General features: G+C 45.6%; 1 protein-coding gene across 9 annotated transcripts in view; it reads right to left on the bottom strand.

Annotated features, from left to right (window-relative positions):
* LOC114857517 (voltage-dependent calcium channel subunit alpha-2/delta-4-like) overlaps positions 1–22,247 on the bottom strand; it is a 54,863-nt gene that overhangs the window by 21,773 nt on the left and 10,843 nt on the right. For 3 of the 9 annotated variants that reach the window (XM_055509885.1, XM_055509883.1, XM_055509884.1), the window contains exons 3-17: positions 6,846–6,927; positions 4,980–5,096; positions 4,850–4,909; positions 3,967–4,129; positions 3,738–3,869; positions 3,476–3,536; positions 2,838–2,988; positions 2,649–2,723; positions 2,025–2,114; positions 1,571–1,684; positions 1,395–1,473; positions 1,186–1,319; positions 759–776; positions 290–367; positions 48–128 (exon numbers count right to left, since the gene is read on the bottom strand). In XM_055509885.1, the coding sequence (XP_055365860.1) occupies positions 48–128; positions 290–367; positions 759–776; positions 1,186–1,319; positions 1,395–1,473; positions 1,571–1,684; positions 2,025–2,114; positions 2,649–2,723; positions 2,838–2,988; positions 3,476–3,536; positions 3,738–3,869; positions 3,967–4,129; positions 4,850–4,909; positions 4,980–5,096; positions 6,846–6,927 (1,435 nt within the window). Of the gene's footprint in view, positions 1–47; positions 129–289; positions 368–758; positions 777–1,185; positions 1,320–1,394; positions 1,474–1,570; positions 1,685–2,024; positions 2,115–2,648; positions 2,724–2,837; positions 2,989–3,475; positions 3,537–3,737; positions 3,870–3,966; positions 4,130–4,849; positions 4,910–4,979; positions 5,097–6,845; positions 6,928–7,030; positions 7,143–8,778; positions 9,351–22,247 lie in introns of those variants that run through there. The other 6 variants (XM_055509880.1, XM_055509882.1, XM_055509886.1 and 3 more) reach the window with 5 other exon arrangements.

Genomic DNA, 22,247 nt, shown 5'->3' with positions numbered 1-22,247 from the left:
CAAGTTAAATCTTAAACAGAGACTACATGTGCTGGGTCTGAGCTCACCATGTATCTGGGTGCCAGTTTCATCACCTCCATCAGGGGGATGTCTGTGCCTACCACGCCGAGCAGGATCCCATGGGACAGCTGGAGAGACAGGGTCAAAGGTCACAACTACAGTCCCATTATATCACACAGAGTGTAGACTTGTGAAGGAAAGAAGCTCAGTACATGTAACAGCAATTCAGCCTCAGACTCTTCACAATTATCAGAAACCTGATAATTGATGTGTAAGAGCTCACACTGACCGTCTCCTTCTTCTTACTGAAGACGGGCATGGCCACAGACGTCATCAGCAGCAAACTCTGAGCCTTAGTGGTGAAGAGCTGTAAAACAGGAAAACACTTAATACACAAGCTGCTCCATAAATTGTATCCTATATAATACTGTGACATCTATGGAGACACTACAGGTAAACTGTATGGAACGGATGCAGTTATTAGACTAAGCTGCAGGTAGAGACCTGCTTCTGCTGTGGCCATGAAACTAAATGTCTCCATTTTGTTGAAAAATGCTTTAAAATATGAGTTTGTTTTTCTCAGCTAATTATGAATATGATAATATGAACATATTGACTCCATTAATTTTGGAAAAAAACTTTCCAAAGGTTGAAATACGTGTGGCCTAAAAGGTGCTGTGGAAACATCCCACGCTGCCTGAGAAGCTTGAAACTTGTCTACAAACCTAACCTGAACGCCAAGGCGACTCGTTGTTTACCTCTTTGGTGTTGGGAAGCTGTCAGAGCGATGGAGGGGGAGGCCCGAAGAATCGTGAGATGGAGCAGAGACACGAGGGGGAAGGAGGAGGAAGATGATGATGAAGATGATACTGATGACGACCTTTGTACAACATACAGTGTTTCCTCAACTGTGTTATGCATTCAGCTAAAACTACAACCACACTTACACATGGTTTCCAGCTAAAACTAAGGTCATCTTTGATTTGATACAATGTAACCTTCAGACACACCTCTAGTATCAGATCAAAGTTTGTTGGTCAAATCTTCCTCCTTTTTTTAGTTTCTGTAACAGCACTAACACCCAGGGGAAACACTGCTATGTTGACTGTCAGGACAAACTCAGTCACTCCATATAGTTGTGCTGAACTGCTGCTTCTAGCTCCCTGTCTGCCTGGCTGGGCTCACCACAGTGTCCATGTAGGCCTCGGTCCATATGATGTCATGGTCATGGTTAATGACCATGGGCCTACTGAGCACGTGCAGATACTCCATGACGTTCTCCTGCACGTCGGCCAGTGTGGAGATGTGTGTGTAGTAACCTGAGGACAAACGCACAGAGGTCTAACAACATGCACTAACAGCACGACGCAAACACGCACAGACGCACAGCCGACCTTTGTTGTTGCAGGCAATCCACTTGGTACCTTGGGCGAAGGTAAGCTCTCTGCCAATCAGGTAGGTGAAGACGCGCACCTGAACAGAGAAACGGCAGGTTTGTCTATGTAACGATGCAAACGGCCTCATGAACACCAGCGGTGAGAGCATGTGAGGCTCTGGGCCTCGGCCTCACCCTGCGTTCAGGCCAGTTGAACTCCTCAAAGACCTCCTCGTAGTCCTCCATGGCTCCATCTGTGATCAGCATGATGGCCTGGTTACACATGCTGCCCTGACCGTTGGCTCTCACCTGCACACACACACAGACAGAAACGCTTTGCGTTCACTCTAATGTTCAGAATAGAGAACATGCATCAAATTAAATGTGTACAGAGGTTTTTACATTGTTTAGATTTTACTGTTCCTCAATCACTATTCATGACATCAACACAGTGGCTTTTAAAGGATGATACGTTGCTAGTTGGAACAGAATTTAGCCAAGGATCCTCCTAATCCACATTTAATCTTCTCCAGTCTCAGGAGATGACCAAGCCAGGAGCTGGATAAAGTGAAACCTTATCAGACGGAATCCAAGTGTTTTATCTTTTAAACATGAGAAGCGTTGGCTGTTTCTGGAAGGAGACACGAACCTCGTTGAGGATTTTGAAAGATTCCTTCAGTGCGTTCTTGATCTTAGCTTCTCCTTTTACGTGCAGTTCCTCCACCAACACCTTGAAGTGCTGAGACAGAAAGAGGGAAACTTTGTTTTACATCTTTCCTGCCATGTTAAGTGTGACCTCAATGTTGGCCAAAGCACCATCTTATCCGAACTAAGGTCTGCGTGTTTCTCCAAGGTATAATATTTTAATAATTCTCTAATAACAGGCATTACAGAGTCCACACACACACGGACGGACGGACGCACGGATGGACGCACGGACGGACGCACGCACGGACGGACGCACGGACGGACGGACGCACGGACGGACGGACGCACGCACGGACGGACGCACGCACGGACGGACGCACGGACGGACGCACGGACGGACGGACGCACGGACGGACGCACGCGCGGACGGACGCACGCGCGGACGGACGCACGCGCGCGCGCACACACACACAGTTCCAGGTTAAGTTTCCAATGATGCTCGAAGAAGTAGGCCAGAAACCTGATCTAATAATGATGATGGGTATTCTTGTGTCTGTGTGTACATCTGCGTGGGAGTAATGGATAAGACCGCTTTAATCCTCTGTGAAGCAGATAATAGTCTCACCTCTCTATTATCCAAGTCGGCTTGGACCAGCGTCCCTCTGAAGCACGGCTCCACGTAACGAACATAGTCAGTGTACTGCAGAGGGAAGAGACACACAGGCAGGTCCATGAGCAAACCGGACCAAGCGCATCTGGATGAAGCCCCGCTCCATCCGTCAAACAGCTCTCATCTGGTGAGTTTGTTTCTCACAGCGATCACGTTGACAAAGTCGTTCTCTCCCAGCGTGTCCAGGATGGTGTTGATGGTGTGTTTGGCGATGGTCATCTTCAGGCCCTTCATGCTGCCGCTGATGTCCACCATGATGATGATGTCCTTGGGAGACGTCGCTGCTTGGATGTACCTGCTCAAAGGAAACGCGTTTAAACATGTGGTTAGAAGTTAAATTTGAAAAAAACAACCGCTTATGATTGTTATTTATATTTTGCTTAAAAGCCAACAGAGATGAGACCAAGCCTCAACGTTTCTGACTGCATTCATCTAATTTAAAGTCCAGTTCAGATTCCAGCTGAATGAGATGATAAGTTTAGATCTGATTCACTTCACTGTAAATAAAACCTGTTTCATGTCAGAGTAGCTGCACGCTGCTCAGCTGCAGTGATGCTGTGTGACAAGGTGTTTGGGGACATATGCAGCTCTGTGCTATCATTTAACGCATGAGCAGTCACATATGGTGCCATGTGGGCCAAAATGACCCGGCTAAAGAGAGGCTTATCGTGGTTTCCAGTGGCTGGAGGCTGCAGAGCCGACACACAGCCTCCGAACAACACTGTGCTATGATGGAACCATCCAAACGTAGACAAATCCCTTTGTTTAGGGACCAAACTCACCAGTTTCTGTTTCTGCAGTCGAAGGCTGCCACACCATTGGCGTCTGGAGTCCATTTAATACCTGATGGACGACACCAGTCAGTTTGCATTAACTTCACACTGACCAGTAGCCTGGGATGCAAAACATTTAGCAACACAATCCAACGTCCAACAGTGTTTTTATGTTATAACCACACTAAGGTCTTAAATCACAAGTTTAAGTTTAATCCAAAAAGTCTCAAATGCTCATTTCAGTGTTAATTCTCTTTGGGTCTGAACTCACCTGGGTAGATCCTGAAGAATCCGGTGGAGCTACCAAAGTACTGCCAGGTGAGCGTGGGATCCTTCTGGAAGTTGCCGATAAAGACGTCATTTAGCGCCTCGGAGTTGTAGATGGCATTGAGGATGTAAGGATCTACACGCAGGAAACAGTTAGTGATTCACCGGAAGAGCTGTTAACAGGTTTCATTAAAGGGAGAAACAAGCTTCATGGCTAACAGATGACCTCTGACCTTTGTTATAGACGTTACTGGGAACCTGGATGTTGCTCTGCTGCGTGTTCACCGGCATCTTGTTGAAATGCTCGTTCTGCTCCAGGGGAAACTCTCCACCGAGGTCCGCGTAGTTCCCGTCCTCATCCACCGTGTTGATCATCATCGAGTTGTAGTAATCAAACTGAAAAAAGACACGCGGGGAACATGAAAAAGTCCATAAAAAAACAAGACAAATCAACACAAAACTTGTTTCAGTCTGAATAACAGCAGTAAAGTGTCAAGGGAAGCTTCCATATTCATATTCATATCAGCATGCTTGAGATGAGGCTGTTTGTCGTTTAGGTTATGCTGCACAGCACATAGAATATCAGATGGGGTTCAAGTGTAGCAGCTACCTCTGCTCCATTAACTTATATTTTTATATCACATTGACTAAACCAGTAGAAACTACTACCGAGTGTATCCAGTCAACATAAACTGCCCCAAATCAGAGTGAAGTGTGGTTTTGATCCCTTCTGTGGTTTTACTACAGAAAAATGACATGACATGAAATAACATGCACCTTTTCATAAAATGTTTAAATGGTAAACAAGGCTTTGAGCTGCACATTCTCTGTGCAGCTTCCTTGTGCAGTGTCATGTTGACCTAGATTCTTCATAGGATCAGTGAAGTTTGACCTAATCTAATTTCAGGTGTCAGGCCAAGGTTTAAAGCTCCAATCTGCCGCACGCTGCAGAATCGCCTGCTGCTACCGCTGATGCAGACGAACACTGGATTTTACAGTCTGAGATCACAGATAATGTGATCTTAGTTTTATAGATCGGTGAGATGATAAGCCTCCATATTATGGCATAACCCCTGGAGCTGCTTCAGAGCACAGAGTAACAGATTAACAACCAACCTGTAACGTGGCGTTGAACTCATGGTACAGATCAGCGTCTTCTGCCGACTCCGCTAACCTCTGAAACGACAAAGAGTTTATAAAGCATGTGTTTGTCTGTTATTCACCTAATCAGGAGCACCATCCTCACCTTCACTGACTTCATCTTGCTCCCCAACATACGCTCGATTTCATCAGAATATCCCTTCACCAGACTGGCTCCATCCACCTCCACGATTTTAATGATGGGCTCCACATCCTTCAGTTTCTAAAGAACGAGATACACAGACTCTACAGTCAAAATAAGCTGCATTCACGTTAGTCGATTTAATAATATAATTATACACTTAGCTTCAACTTCATTATAGTGAATATGCATTTTACTGTATGTTTCTGCAGAGATTTGTGCCACAATCTATTGTAATACAGTTTTACAGCACACTGGTAATAAACTTTCTGTAACTCTCTTTCAGATTTAGGATGCAATTATTATTAACGTCCTAACAATAACTAACAAAATGCTCTAACATCACACAAAGTGTCGTCTTCCTCTCATTCTTGTTGATCATGTAATAAGGAGAATGGGATGTGTGAACCCTCTGGCTACAGGAATCCAGCTAAGATCAGTCACGACACCAAAAATACGTTCAGGGTAAAAGCTGGAGGAAACTCTGGGCTGGTTAACGGTTCACGTTTGACTCTGAGACAAAGGCTGAAGTCAGGGTTCACACACAGACCCGGTTGTGACTCGTGTGTTAGGTTCAGGTGAAACCTCTTTGCACTGACGTCATGCTGCTGGCAGGTTGTTTCTAACCACATAATTCACGTTAAGTCAGCTGTTCAACGAGGCTCTGCGAGGTAATCGGGTCACTTTCTCTGGATCAAGAAGCTGGAGGTGGATCAGCCTGCTGAGAGACGGCACAGCCTGTTTATTTACACTCTGAATCACTCCATTAAGTCATTCACTAATTCCACTAAGGCCGAGCTGCACACTTACTCAGGTGAATATGAACACAGTGTAACGCTAGTGAATGCCCGTGCACCGATCAGCATCCGTTCACACAGAACACTAAACACCTGGGTCGCTGTGGGACGTATTCAGAAATAATAATCCTGTTAGATGACAAATACGTGAGACAAACCATGCGTCTGTGGGCTGCGTGATGTATTTACGATCGTACGAAGAGCCTTTCTTCTTCAGTCATGCCTTGTGTTCAGCCTAAAGGTTTATCTTATTGGTGATGAACCTCTAAACAAAGTGTTCATAGAAGACTAGCTCACTATTAAAATCAAACGGTACCATATCGGCTGTAGAAGCACGATGGGCTGAGGACTGGTGGTTCATTGGAACTATAGGAGGCGGCTGGTTTGTCACAAGACCTGCATTCAGCTTCTGATAAATCTAAATCTGACAGATAAATGGATGAATGTCTAAAATCAGAACAGGCTACAAATCCTGAGGCGGGTAAAGAGGGCTCGGCCCTCAATCTGGGCATTACCATGATCCCTGTGTGTGTGTGTGTGTCTGCTAAACACACAGGCAGACACTCAAAAAAACACATTCTACTGCCAGCTATGGTTTCTCCTCTGGGTGAAACGCTCCCATAAATATTAACCAGGGGAGACTGTGAACAATGTGCCGTCGTAGAGGTGGAGGCAGGAGAGTGGTGCTCAGGAGGTTTTGTGTGTTTAATGAGTGCTGTTGGGGCCGTTTTATCAGCGCTTCTCTGTTCATGCGTGTGTTATGGGAAGAGGGCAGCGAACTGCAACTGATTAGAAGCCAAAAGCTGCTGTCGGACTGGAACTGGACAGTCTGGAGGCCGTGGGATAAAACAGTGGCACCCCTCGATCCCTCTCACCCGCGCTCGCAGCGAACAGGGGCAGATGGAAAACTCATTCACCGCAGAGGAAATCCTCCCAAAAGCAGCGAGAGCTTCAGGCGCCTTTGGTGCCCGACGCCACCAGTCCAGACACAGCACACGGTCACACAAACACCTCAGGGCTTCACTCACACTACCTTCTGCAGCAGCAGGGAGCCGGAGTATTTGGTGGTCAAGTCTCGAAGTTCGACGGAGAACACAGACGCCCACTGCTGCACCCTGGAACAGACAGACAGTCAGAATCAGGCTCCGGCGGCGGCGGCGCCGGTCCACACAGCGCAGGCATTACACAACTCTCCCTGTCCCACACACTGCGACTCACCTGCCAGGTGTGCTCAGCCAGCCAGCAGCTGGAAGGGGTGGCTGATAAACCGCGTGAGGCTCATCCCACTGTTCTTAACAGTCTACTGTAAACATGGTGGGAATTTACGTTGCTGTTGTCAAGGCGACAGTGTGCAGCAGGAAAAGGCTGTTAAATATGACGCTGATGAAAGAGATTTAGATAATCTGTTCTTCATCTGGGTCACAGCAGCGAGCTGCAGGTGTCTGATCGGTCCGAACGCAGCGCTGCAGAGGACGGAACGTGTCGGGCTGAAACTCTAAGATCAACTCTGATCATTAACGTTCATCCCTTCACAGCAGAGCGGGATCTAATGTGTCAGGCGTCGTCTTACCTTCGAATGCGTTTCATTCAAACATTCTCTCTCTACTAAATGTCTCTACATTCTCATTACTACTCGTTTCATATTTAGGTTGAGGGTTAGCGAACGCATTACATCAACAACAGCAGAGCGTGTGTGCGTTTGCTCAGCATGTGCTGAAGATCAGAGCTGCTCCATCTGTTGTGGACATTAATCCTCCGAGTTCAAAGGAGACGTATATAAACACACACAGGCTGTGTGTTATCGGTACTATGGCTTCAGATCTCCAGACATTAACGGCAGGAAGGTGAATTAACGGTGCGTTGGCTCCTGATAATCCTTTAAAGTCATGCTGTCAAAAGTCACCAACTCACGTTACACATGATGTTGTCACTGTTCCTTATCCTGTTTTTTTGCCTGTTTGTTCTTTGATGACTGTCTATGTCTGCTGTGAACAATGAGTTTGCCCATTGTGGGATAAAAAAAGTTGTATCTTATCCTAACTCTGCCTGCACAGCAACAAGGAACAGAAACCTCTGAACAGAACCAGTTTCACAACCAGTTCACAGTAACAGACTGTGCAGCACAGTGTCAAACATGTGAGGTCGTCTTCAGTGTTTCAGGCATTTAATGTTCTGAACAACAACGCACAAACCCCTCTGTCCTTTGATGGACCTCTGATACCAGGTGACAGTGGTCTCAGATGTGGGTCGGGGCGGAAGGTGACTGGACCAACTGGGCGCGTCCTGTGCTGTCCCACTTACACCTCACACTGATGGAGCAGAGGTGCTGAACTGCACATGTCAGATATGAACTACAGCTGTTCTCCTGTGCAAACGAGTACTTCTTCATTTGAGTCACAACTAAAAGTTGCTACGACTTTAGCCAAGTTTCCTTCATGGTGTCTTTGTAGCTGTTGTAGGTCTGTGCGTGTTTACTGCAGTAATACACTGGACAAATACTTAATGCTTGTTGATGGTAAAAAGGAAATACGTCAGTTACTCATTAATAAGGAATTATTACAGATTAAGTCGTGACTGACACATCCCATCTCTCAGCTCTGGTCTGTGGTCAAAGGAGCAGATTTCATCGAGTCCATTGGGGGAAGTACAACGTGTCGACACAGTTATTCCCACAGGAGCTTCCTGAAAGCACAGTGCACCCTGGGAGTTGGTTTCTAAAGCTGCCTTTACCTCCAACAAGCCTGATTTGACTCGTTTCTGGAAACTTTACACATTAGGATAATGACACCGACGAGCTGAACGTCTGGGCCTGTGTTTGGTGGAGTTGGAGTTTTAAACTACACGTTGGCGTCATGGGTGGTTACAGGCCTGACCAACCATCATCGTTTCCAAAGCTTTAAGTTAACTGTAAGAACAGTTTACTAATGTTGGCCTCAAGTCCCAAGAAGATGACATAGGACACTTACGTCTCAGGTGGGATCTTCATCTGAGCCTGAACTGTAATCCAAAAACAGAAGAATCGTAGAATCCTCAGGAGCTTGATGAATTCCAACATCATGACCTGCATCATGCGCCCAACGGCCCGAATCAAGCTCCACAGCCTAGACACGAAGGGTTGGAGGCAGCTTCACTAATAGGAAGTCACAGAGGATCATGAAGAGTTCATGGGAAACCCTTCCTCGTGTTGGCTACAGTCAGAACATGACGATGGTCACAGCAGTGGGGCTTGGACCCTGAATTCCCTCCATCATGTCTGGATGAACACGTCCTGCTGCAGGACGGCATCTCCTCGTCCTCCTCAGAAGAACATCAGTAAAACTGTTGCAGGCATCAGAACGTCAGGTGTGTCCATGAGAAAATGTAGAAAGAAAAATCAATCCAGAGACTGAAAGGTAAAGAACTTTTTGCTGCATCTCCTGTACATTGATGGTCATAAAACCGAGCGAAGAGTCTCCATTGTAAGACGTACAGTCGGCACCGTGCACCGCAGCCACTAGCATCCACTGTCACCCAATTTACGACATAATCCACTTGGATTAAAAAGTCCTCTTCCGCCCGGACAGAGAGAGAGAGAAAGAGTGAGAGAGATATGATGGAGAAGGGAGGGAGGGACTGGATCCGGGGATTGGACGAGAGACCTGTTTTAACTAAGAGGATTAGAGCAATTTCTGGAGACAGACTCTGCAGCAGCCAATCAGAGCGGCTGGAAGAGGAAACACTATGAGGTTTAGTTTGGCCGCTGAAAGAGAGCGAGGGGGAGGCCGGCCAAGAGCGACATGAGCCTTGACACACACACGCGCGCACGCACGCACGCACGCACACACGCGCACACACGCGCACACACGCGCACACACGCGCACACACACACGCACACACACACGCACACACACGCACACACACGGAATGAGCTGAACACTCACCACACGCACTCCCGCACTTGCTTTAATCGCTTCATTGACCTCTTACAGTACGAGCAGCTCTGAGGTCAGAACCTGGACCCGTGGTAGCGTTCTGGACCAAAATCTGAGCGACTCCCTATTTTCATATCATTCTATGCCACGTGTCTGCTACTTCCAGATTCACCTCACCTAAACCAGGTCAGCTTCATCAGGACCAAGTGTCTTATCAGGTCTCTCATTCACGCTAGTGTCTGCTTCTCAATCATATTGATTTATTTTAGAATGATTTTTAAATTTAACTGATCATATGTCTGTGTATTTGAAACCGAAAGCTATTCACTGTTTAAAATGCCAACTCCACACTGAGCCCAGAAAACACGACATAACCTGGTATTAGTATTATTCTACCAATAATCCAAACCTCACTGACACCGAGACTGAATCAGGTAGAAATCAAACTGAAGCTCAGTCAGGTCCACTATCAGCAGGTTAATGGTTTCACAGACAGCTCCTTTATTATTTATTAGCCACAAAAATTCAATAGATCAGAGAGGATCTGAGCTTTCAACTGCTAAGTCCACAACCACACAGTGTCCTCATAATAACCAAAATCACTAATTAGATGTATTCTATTTGTTATTGCATGTACAGTAAATATTAAAATATTACAGAAAAACTTCACAGTTAATTATTCTACATTAAACATTTTGTTTTGGTATTATGTTTTATTTGATTGATTAGTATTAATATTTACTGTGTATGAATAGGCAGTTTATGTAGTGAAGTTTAGGTAATGCCTTATTGTAAACATTGCTTCCTGGCATTGTGGTGACAGAAAAAGCCGATAGGGAATTAAGAATAATGGGTGAACAGCGCCATCTAGTGCACAGACACAAACCACACACGTCCTGACTTCTACTGGGAAAACACTGAAAAGACAGTGACACCATTAGTAAAAACAAGTGTCACTGCTACATGTAGCAAATAGAAGTAGGTTTGGTTCTCCAGTGACTTAAAACACTGTCAGACATGTTTCATGTTCATGTCTTTTTTTGTTTATAGAACCTTTTAGAACCACGAGGTACCGACTGCTACTACAAGTGAACCTGAGACTTGTATTTCTATAAATCTGCCCTCCTGAAGAACACTGGCTTTTTAACATCTAGTATTTTGCAACGTTTCAAACAAGATACAAAATAAGATGGTGTTTTGTTAATATAGTTTCCACAGTGTTGAATCAGGTTTTTTGACACCTCATGACATGAATCCTCACAGCAGCACATTCTTCCCTGAGGCTTCTCAGAACCGCGTGAAGCTCTAACTGTGTGATTTACTCTCAGCTCTGACACTGAGACCACACGGTCACCAGATCCTGCGTCTGAACCCGCATCATCAGCACCTTCCATGCGCACACAGGCACACACGACCCCAACTACAGCGCCAGCAGAAGGTTTTATCAATGGATTCAAAGCAAAAGAATTTGTTTTATACAAAGACATTTTTTATTGTTGTAAGAACAGAAATAAAGCTTGTAAATATCCAGTTGAGCATCTATGACCAACCATTAGAACCCTGTTCACCTTGGATTAAATAAGCAGAACCAGTGGTGAGCTCATGTCAGTTTGGTTCAGTGACCATCTGATACACGAGTCATCTGCTTTTTCATTTCTCACCTCGTCCATGTCAGCACATTGCACTAAAAGACAGGGGGAATAATTTTTCATGTTTACTTCAGATAATGCTGACGTGTGATGTGTGTAGCTCATATTCCATGTACAGTGGAATGTGGAGCAGATGACACAGGTCTAACAGTAGAATTAATGCCATGAACACATCTAGAATTGAAGCCGCAACATCAGAAGCTCCGTCTACAACTGATTGATCTCGACTTCACGCGTTCACGCTCAGGTTGTTGCTGAGGAAACATTTGTGCACGTGCTTCACAGCAGCAGTTGTACATAACTGCGGCCTCGGAGTTGTGCGACGCATAGCGTGAGATGCCACTTGCTCCTCAAGCGCTTCTCGACACCCTGGGGTCAGAGGTCAGGCGGTGTCCACGGCAACGTGGCGTTACATAACCCACTTCCCACGCGCACGCTGCTCCTGCAGTCATTCATTCAGTCATTGACACAAATTCAGCTGCTTTGTTACTAAAGTCCTATTTTTAGCTTTTCTCCAGGAGCCGTTTTGTCTATAGTGTTGGATTCCAAAGCTCGGACAAGACGTCTTGAAGCAGAAGCTTCAGGTGCTTTTCTTTATTTTCATCATTTTCTACAGAGGATTTTCGTTCCTACACTTCTACACAGCAAACAGCTGCTGCGCTATCAAAGTACAGTCCATCATCCTCAGCCTCATGTTAACACAGCAGCACACTCGCGGCCACGGCTTTGTGTGTGCGTGTGTTGGGGGTGGGTTATCCCTCTGATATGAAGGGCTTAGCTGCCCTACAGCACAACAATGGCTGCATTGAGGAGGACGTTTCCCCGCGTGGCCCGGCGTGGATGGAGGGTTATGTCGAGGCTTGGGGCGGCGGTGGGGATGTTTTTTACTGGGGGGGCGGGGGGGGGGGGGGGGGGGGGGGGGGGTGCAGTTATGCATATAGACCCTGATCCATGCAGCTGTCGCCTGGCACGCTCCGACCTCAGGGAAAACCGACAGCTCACGCCAGTGCCAAGCGTCCTGCTGCGGCCGATAGCGGGGGCCTCTGTCATCGTGGGGCATCTGGCGGGAGGTGAGGCGAGGGGAGGCGGGGGGAGGGGCCCTCCACCACCACAACATCGCCTAGCCCCCCCGCAGACCCCCCCTTCCTCACTCTCCCTGGGCTGCACGTCACCCAGCTGCTTCGCCCTGTGATGCCCTGTTAAGAGGGAACGTGTCACAGTTTGAGCCTCTGTATCACCCGCACGTGAGTCACAGCGTCAAAGCAGCAGCTGTCAATCTCTGCCGCAAAGTAGGTGACTCATCTACCAGCTCCTCAAGACACAACACTGTTTTACTCTAGCCTTTGGCTCTGACTCTGCACCATAGCTTTCACTTACGGGTTTCCCATGAGTGGTCACAAATCTGAGGCCACGAGTGTCTTTAAGATTAGACGCCTGTTTCCTTCAAAATGACGACGAGTCACTGTCCCCAATTGCTTGTTTATAAAATGGTAAAAAATTATTATAAGCTCTGTGGGTGGTGACCAAAAGAACGAGCAGCAAAGACTTTGGTACCAAATGAACTTTACCCCCAGACACAGTACCGGTACCAGGTAGACCCAGAACACAGGCCTGGTATCACCTCACCCGGATCAGACCAAACAAGCAGCACAACGTTGCTCTGAGGTGGGACATTCATTCCTTGATCTGACATGAGAAAATCAGGAGCTAATGGATTCAAATTATAACTGGAGCTACAATAGGAGTAAACAGGACGAGCTCTGTGTCTGTGTGGACTTATCCTGTTCAGACTGGTTCCTGGCTGGATTTACCCTCATCACACACCATTGGGTTTTAGGTAAAAATAGCCAGAGAGTCAAGTTGAGTCAAATGTATTAATAGAGACATTTTAAACTGTGACACAGCGTAATGTAAAAAGGAGCAATAAAAACAGAACTCTTTCTAGGGGAAGAACTAATGGCACATAGCTTCAGAACCAGTAATGATAATCACAAGGACCGAGGGTCTAAACGTTCACATAGCTAAGGGCAAGAACCCCAATGAGGGTCATGGTGAGTTCAGAGATCACAGCACTGAGATCACAGCCTAAAAATGCTGTATCTGAGTCATACATTAATATTCAATGTAACAGCCACATTGTGTCCATACTTCAGTGAGTCGCAGAAGCTTGGTGAGTCTATGTGCAGTTAACACCAGAGGTATTTATGTTCCCCATACACATGGATTTCTACAGAAGTGAAGCAGTGGTCATTGGTGATTTGTACACTGGCCGATGCCTCCGCACCATGAATCACTGCTGCGAGTATTACGTTGCTCAAAAGCTGAAATATTCATGGAGACAACTGTTAAATTAAAAATCCATGCGTGATGGATGGCTGCCAAACCACGGCCCCCTGCATCCCTGCCTGTTCTCTGTTCTTCCTGAAGATCAGCACAGTTGCTTTATTATTTATCTGCTGGCTCGGGGCCGACAGTTGCTGCTCTGCCTCTCGTCCTCTCTGAAGCTCCGTGCCTCCACCTGGAGCTGTCACTTTACTGCTGCTGCTGCCTGGGCCGCTCACCAAGACAGCGGATCATGGTGGGGGTGGTTCTAATCGAGGGCAAGTTTTAGGAGGAGGTCAAGATGTTGGAACTACAGTTTAGTGCTACAGTAGGTGTTAAACATGCATTTCAGTTCAAGCAAATCTGTTTCCGGTAGAACAAACAGGTTTCGTCTCAACCAGTCCTGGAGGTGGAAGGTGCCAAGAGGCGGATGTTAAGACGCCACGTGTGCAGAGAAAGTCTGTTTACGTCTGTTGACACCATTTTAATTCTTAAGATTCTTTTAGTAGCTGGGCAAACGACCTAATTTCTGTCAAGCACATTCTGCTGAGCAAAAGTATGAGAGGCTGAGACTCCGTCTGACTGATGAAGCGGTTTGCGAGCTCAGGGCAGCGCGCACGCTCTTCATCACTGGCTGCCTAAACTTGGACGGACCATAAAAACTCTTCTATGGCTGCTACAAAAACACAAATAGGCGCTTTTGTTATTTAGGGACGAGAACTTGTTGGGACTTGTCCCCAATGAGGAGCAAAGGTCATTGTGCCGCTGACAATCAGAGGAGCTTCAGCATCCATTACTGCAGCAGTTGTTCGTCTGTTAAACCTAAAACACGGTCCGTCAGACGCCAGCGTCTGTACCCTGGTCGTCCTGAACCTTCCTCACTCAGTGTTTTCAAGGCTGTTAAGGCCGAGGAGCCTGGCAGTAAAGATCAGGCCTCCATCCAACCGGGCCGCTCACTCGCCGCCTCCCTGTGTGGGCGCTCATAAAGCGCCCATGTGGACGACGTGGCGCTGCCACTTGCCGAACGTATAAAATCAGCCCATTAAACAGCGTTGTACCTTTGAGGCGCTCAGGCAAAACAACGCCTCCCAACACACAGATGGTTTTTCACTTCTGAACATGGAGCTCGATAAACAAATCCACCTGAAAACAAAGAGCTTTCACTGCTGATCGACCCACAGAGGCAGTTTCATTCACCTGTTAAAAGGCAAGGACGCGTGTTAAGTTTCATTTGGGTCAGAAACTGTCTTTACATCTCCAGTAAAGGCTCTTCTTCTTCTTTGGTGTTTGCTGGACATTTAAGAGGAAGGAGCAGAGAATACTGACTGAATATCAACCCACACAAATACATTTTACACAGACTCCTCCAGACTGATTCACAGGTCAGCTGGTCACTGCACAGAGGGAAACCAAAGATTTGGTTTCATTCTTAAGATGCTTCTAGTCTTTGTCTGAACATCAGTGTTAAAACAGATCATTTGTGTGTATTGTACTTGCTACAGCAAAACCAACAGTATTAATGTAAATGTCTGTCTCACATCATAGATAGACATAAATGTGTCATGATACAGTAGTTGTTTTGAAAACTGTAAACAAAGCAGAACTCAGTGAGTAGATAAACACATGAATAAAAACTGAATAATAAAATGAATGAAAATGTGTTTTCATAATAGGACAAAAAAAACTGAATTCAAACAGAAATCAATGTCTGGACCTGAATAAAAATTTAATTGAATCTATTTCTTAGTCCTTTTCTATCTACTACCACAAATTTAGTAATTTCCAGCACAAGAAATTTAGCCTTGAAGCAAATGGAGCTTTAACCCACTGGCACAGACTCAGTCTCAAACTTTCAATAAAAAAGACTCCAACTTGGCACGATGCACAGATTCTGCAGAAAGAGCCAACGATTAACACACAAGAGGCTCTTAGAGCAGCAAAATCCCCTTTTTGCCAAGCAGTGTCCTGTTACCCAGCACAATTTTCAATGGTATAAGCATCTTCCTGTGGAAATCAATGTACACTCTGTGGTAGAAATGATTCACGGCAAAGTTCTGACCAAAGCAAATCCAAGGTTCTGTGACCGCCTGCTGCTGCTGCTGCTGCTGCTGAAAGGCCATACTTCAAAGTGCTCATCCAAGGACCTTCAGATTAACCCCCTCACGACTCAGCCAGCAGGCAGCCAGGTCTCTTATCCAGCTCTCAGTACAGATGTCACGAGTCCAGTTGTCAAAAAGTTAAACTAATCCTGAACAAAGAAGGAGTCGCTGAACTACAGTAACAATGGAAACAAAAAACGAAAAGAGAAAGAACTCAAAGCATTTTTCTCATTCTTCTCTGAAGATTTGGTTTTGACTTCATGGAACATGAAGGACGTTCACATTTATCAAGCTGAAACAATCAGCCTTCTTTTTAATCCTTTGACTTGATGTACAGTAGGTGTAGAGTTTTAAGTAGAGAAGAAGTTTAAAGATTTGCTTCATGCATAATAACTAAAAAGTTGGAATCTGCTGCCACAAAGTCCTTCAATCCAAGGTAACAGTTAAAATCCCAGTCAAGGTCGAGGACTTAGAGGAACTCCGACTGCAGAGGGTTAACATGTCCCAGGAGAAACACACACACAGACACACGGAGCACCGGCCTAATCCCCCCCAAAGCAGCAGCTTTAGTGTAATTCACGCCACAGCTGTCCACTGCTGGAAGAATCGAGAAATTGTCCTGCACATGTTCAGCTGCAGGAACAAATGTCACGGAGCTTGGCAAATGAAAAAACAAGATGGACTCCTCAAACACACACACACACGCATGCATGCACACACACACAGACACGCACACACACAGACACGCACACACACACACACAGGACAGGTGGAGGCAGCCGTGTGTGCACACCAGGGATTTAGGTTAAACCTGAATATCAACTGCTGGCTGCAACAGATTTAGCATTAAAAAAGCCATACTGTACTTTGTCTTTATGGGTTGATTTAAGGTCAGTCACACTGTGCTCTATGCATTGGACAAAGGACAGAAAATTGCATTTTCATAGTTATCACTTTTTCAACATACTCGATAAATGCATCTTAAGAGAAGCTATGAGATATGATAACTAGTGTAATAACCACCGCCAGCCTCGTCCATGAGGTACCTTATCTATTTGGTAGTGAACCCATGAAGTAATAAAAAGCCAACCAGGCAAAGCCAGTTATTTGTGCTAATTCTGTCTTGGGGGTCTGTGTTTACAGTGCAGCTATTTGGACAGAATTAAGTGTAGTTAATGCACCACACATATCTATCACACCACATAATGTTACTGCACGTGACTTCCTTCCCTCATGTCGACCAGTTTAATCTGCCAGAATAGTCAGTGAGGTTTATCACAAAGCTTCTGTATAAGTGAGTAACAGAAGTCAAAGCTAAACACAAACTAGAAATACTTCTTGATTTATGAATGATTTACAATGAAAACCTAAATGATTTATCAGCTTGACACTGACGCACACACGCAATCTGCGTCTATAAAAAAGCAAAAGACACTAAGAAAAGACTTTCCTGCTAAAATATCTGGTCAAGACCCATGTTTGACAGGATGAGGAATGAGCCTGTGATAGATGCTCCAATCATGACACCTGTTAACAAATGTCAAGTCAAGTCAGTCTTATTTATATTGCACTTTTTATACACAGTGTAACGCAAGCTGCTTCACTTTCACAAAGACGGAAATTAACTGACTGTGTGTAAGACCAAGTAAACTAAAATTGACATTTGGCCTCAGTGACCTGTACAAACTGCTCAGAACCCACATCCGCTGTCCTGAGCTTCAATCAAATAAGGTAAAAAAATTTAAGACAAAAGCTTTCCATTTATTTATGCTGGTTAGAAATGCCGAATATTTTTTCAATCTCTTTAGGCCAAACCTGGGTGGAGAAGTTAACAGGTCATAGGGTCAGAAATACTCAGGCATAAACACAGCAACACGCCTAAACAGCAGATCTGAGACCAGCAGGACGGTGAACTAACAGGCTTCAAATTAAAAGGAGACTGAGCAAAGTGTTTTTCTTACAGTACGTTCTGGACTCATAAACCCAGAGTTAAGCCTGCAGTGTGTGCGTGTGTGCGTGTGTCATACATTCCCTGCATGTCCATGGTCTTACTGAGCATTAGTGGACACATTTACCAACATGCCAGATGACTCAGGAATCACACACTGTGTCCACCCAGGCCCACAGAGTCTGTCTGGGATCAAACTGTGAAGATGCGGACGTCTGAAATTCAACTTTAACCAAGTCCCAACGTTTAAAATGCAGAATAGTGGATGTTTTACTTTCTGTGTCTGAAGCATCCTTATTCTACAGCACCCTTTGATTTATGCAGAGATTTATTTGCTGCCACTATTTACAGTAAAGTACATGGGCTAGTTTTTAGTCTGTACTGGTTCCAGAATAGCACTGACGAATTCTGAGCCCATCGAGTTCCTATTACTGTCAACACATTGTCTAATATATTTTTAAAAGAAAATGAAGTAAACCAATCATCCTTCAGAAAGAAGCCTGCGTCCCACAGTCAGTCCACTGTAAACATCTCAGAGGTGATGTGTGCACTGTAAGCTGCCTCACACAGAACCACTCTCGTTTTACATTTTGCTGACACTCTTCACCCAAAAGTGATTTCACAGAAGGTCAACAGCAGAATTATGAAAGCACGTCATGTTGTACGGTGGACTCTGCAGGGGACATATGTATCTGGATATGTCTTAGTATCAGGAGCAGATACCATTTCAACAGGGGGATCCAATGGGCGTAGAGACCCATAGCTCTCGTAGCCAAGTTGTAAAGCCCCCGTGAGATCATAGTGGCTGTAACCTGACTTCATACCTGAGTTTTTCCAAGTGTCTTTCTGATGACGCAGCTGTGGTCCAGTGGAACCTTCTAGACCCCTCCCACCATCCAGCTCCGCGTGCTTAACATGATCTTTAGGATTCATCAAACTCTCACCCTGACGCACCTTTTCCTGACAAGACATACCCAGAGAAAGGTCACATACCTGGCCCTGGGTTGGCCTGGCCCTCAGTGACGCTCTGGACTAAAATAGTCTCATAAAGTCATCCATCAAACAAGTAGGCCAGGGGTCGGTAATGAGCGGCCAGAGAAAACTACCAGCACAAAACTCAACTCTGAGAACGTCCCAGAAATCTCCTGAATTCACACTCCACAATTTTTAAACTGTAAAATAGGTTTCCTGTCGTTTATTTCTCACATACTGTAACAAGTGGGTCACTTCAATTCTAAAGAAATAAAAATTCAACAGCCTTAAGTTTAATGACTTGACATATTAGACTAATAATAATCTTTTTGTAAGTTTGAACTTAAATGAATTAGAAATATGAATGATATGAATGGATATGAACGGGATGATGGACCACACACCAATAGCAACAAATAACAAAAAAACCCTGTTGTCAACTATTGTTACTGGTTCTGTTCCATTTTAACCATCTCCACATGGCATTTAAAGACAAATGGAGTTAGTACAAACACCAATCTCCATCTGCCTCTATTCAGCTTCACTGTGAGACGCAATCCCAGCTTACGCCTCAATCTGACTTTGAAGGTGCACCAATTGAGTGTGAGGCCGAAGTCAACCAGGCTGAGAACCCTCCCTCACCAAATCCGCACAGACGGACAAAGAGTAGACCCGTCTCTGTCTGAAACTGATCTCTGGTTTCAACTCAAAACAAAATGAAAACCAAACAAATCTCAACCCTCTTCCCAGGCTCCCATCCATTCATATTCAGCCCATAGGAAAATAACAAACCTATTAGTGCTGATCATCAACCATAAATATCAAACAATCGCTGGGTCCAGATGGGGAGGATTATGTTGCCTTAAAGTCATTACCATCACATCCTCTCCTTAAGCTTCCAATTCCCCTTCTCAGCCGCATTGTAATACCCTGCAGCGGATCACTTTCCCATATTAAACTCACTGTTTGCCGATGAGCTTATTATTGCTTTTGTTTCTCCGTGCCAAAACAAAAGCCTTCAACTCGGCCAGATAAAAGTCCTGAGCGTGATTAATCAGATTAAGTCTCAAATGGGTCATAATGCTGTGCAAAGAGGCAGAACGCGGCCCAAGCAGGGTTCTTCCTAGGTGGCAGTGGGGCGTTTGTTCTCGACACCCGCCTCCTTTGAAGTGAGGACAGTGCATGTTTCACTCCAAAAGTGGTTGTCAGAAGTGAGAGCGGGTTTAGAGCAGGCTGTAACCTGAGAGCACAGCGGGGCTTAGGGTTCCCCGCCATAGTTTTGATATCAATTAGATTTGTGGTCACCTGATACGCAAAAGGCCCAGCGCTGAACATCTGCACAGGATAATGAGGAGGAGGGGGGTGTAGCTATGCTGTGGTACCTGAGTGCTGCTGGGACACACACAAAACATGGTCTGAACTGATCTCACATGTAATGAAGCAGAACCTTCCAGCATTAACGTGCCAGAGCAGTGCTTTCAAATTGGAGCTGGAATAAATACATTTATTTATAAAACACAAAAGAATGGCCGCTGCTCTCATTACAGCTGCACATCAACAGGTGTGTGTGCTGCCTCCACACCAGGGACGGCGTACAGCAGTGTGTTGTCTGCTGACACCGTCCAGCTGGACGTTAACAAGATGCAGAGAGGCTGACATCTCACAGAACCAGGCAGAAAACAACGCATTTCCAACAGACTCCGGCTCAGACATTGCTTCTGTGAGCGGAATTCCAGTGGTTTGTCCGTCGTCTCAGAGATCAGAGGTAATAAGTGAACAAACAAGTCGTCACAGTGTCTGATGATCAATGCGCGATTATCAACATATTGAATCGATACATTATATTACTCTTATCTGTCAGGCGGGTGACAGTGATGCAATAACAAGTGCACATTTGTCCTGGTCAGTTGTGGCTTTCAGGCCACGTGTCCAGTGCAGCAGAGGCCGACAGCTTTGAAGGTTCACTGAGAATGTTAAGAGCAGATTTCAGGCCTGAAGAAGTCAGGAGCTGTGCTCTCTAGGGACGCCGGCCAAAGCCGTCCCATAATTAACGTCCTCCATGTTGCTCTGCCAAGCACTCGCAAGCGATACGCAAACAAGGCTGCAGCCATCTCACATTTCAAAGTCAAGTCCTCAGCACCATCTGCAGAACAGGGCACATTTTCTCACTGGATAGTACTGGGAGTAGCAGAGCGAGGACGAAGACAGAGGAACCAGCATGTTTGATAAACTGCAGATGTTCTGCAGGACAAGCTGAAGGTGCTGACAGGATCTGAGCATAAACAGCCTCCAAAGCAGCAGCTCTACACACCGGACGGGCTAGAAACATAATAATATACAGACTGAGTGCATCCCAAAAAGACAGCTACAGTACGTTCTGTGTTACAATCTAAACAACACTCATTTATGACAAATGCTACGGAGTTGATCTGATTACTGAACCTTTGGACATCTGTGTACTGCTCAGACTGTACCCTTGACTTTGGAACGTCTCCGTCTCGGTAACCTTACCCTAACCAACCCTCCCCTTTTGTCCTTGCTGACCCTTCATCGGAGCAGAGCTGAATTTACATTCTTCACCAATCCTTTAAGCTCAGCGACCAACACGCTCTCATCCCCTGATCAAAACATACCTGTTGACACGTCCAGTCCACTCCCAGAACACAGTTTGACCTCCTCAGCTCATCTAATTGGCTCACTGAGGGGAAAAAGATGTTGGAGGAGACAATAGTAGAGCTGCTGAGTGTCCTCTGTGAAAAGCACAGCTTCATTAGGAAGGGATAAGCAGAGGCAAGAAGGTGGGTCAAAGGTCGGGGATGATGTGTGAAGAAGAAAACTGCTGCAGAGCGAAGCTTCAGAGACACTAAGCTGCCTTCACAATACAAACAACCAAAAAACGTTCCAAAAACCAAATCTACAATGTGTTGAATTCATCACTACAAGACTGCTCACAATCGGAATGAAGTCTGATACAGATGTTGATCATCCCGAATAGGACTAGACTTTAAATCAGCCCTCTCACAAAAACATTTTTAATTGTCTATCTACAATATTTTTTATTTAGTCTTGCCACTCAATGCTGCAACAACAACAAAGGTAATGAAAATCTCAGAAAGGCTCATTTGTCAACAGTCAAGAAAGAAAAGATGAATATGGTTGGATTGAACTGCCCGATGGCAGCAGTTCATTCCAGTGATGTGTGCAAACCTCCCAGACACTGATAAACCAACATGCCTGTGGTTCGCCTCAGGTATGGGTGGAGGACCTGTAAGGGTCCAGTCTCACCACCTGAGGGGGCTGTCAGAAAGTCCTACTGTACATCTAGTTCCAGAGCAGGCTCAGGTCTAACTGAGTTAGTAGTAAATCTCCACCAGATGACGGAATTAAATGCAGAGCTGCATCCTTACATTCAGAGCTATGTGAAGAGCCTGGGAGCTAGCATCCTCTGTGGACCTGTTCATTCTGTCTGTAAACGGAGACGGGTCAAGAGCGGCTGGTATGGGCTCTTTAATGTGTGACAGGACTAGTCTGGTC

The sequence above is a fragment of the Betta splendens genome, chromosome 6 (assembly GCF_900634795.4).
Source record: "Betta splendens chromosome 6, fBetSpl5.4, whole genome shotgun sequence".
Classification (NCBI taxonomy): Eukaryota; Metazoa; Chordata; class Actinopteri; order Anabantiformes; family Osphronemidae; genus Betta; species Betta splendens.
The sequence above is the reverse complement of the archived record's forward strand: the minus strand, read 5'-3'. Positions and strand labels throughout refer to the sequence as shown.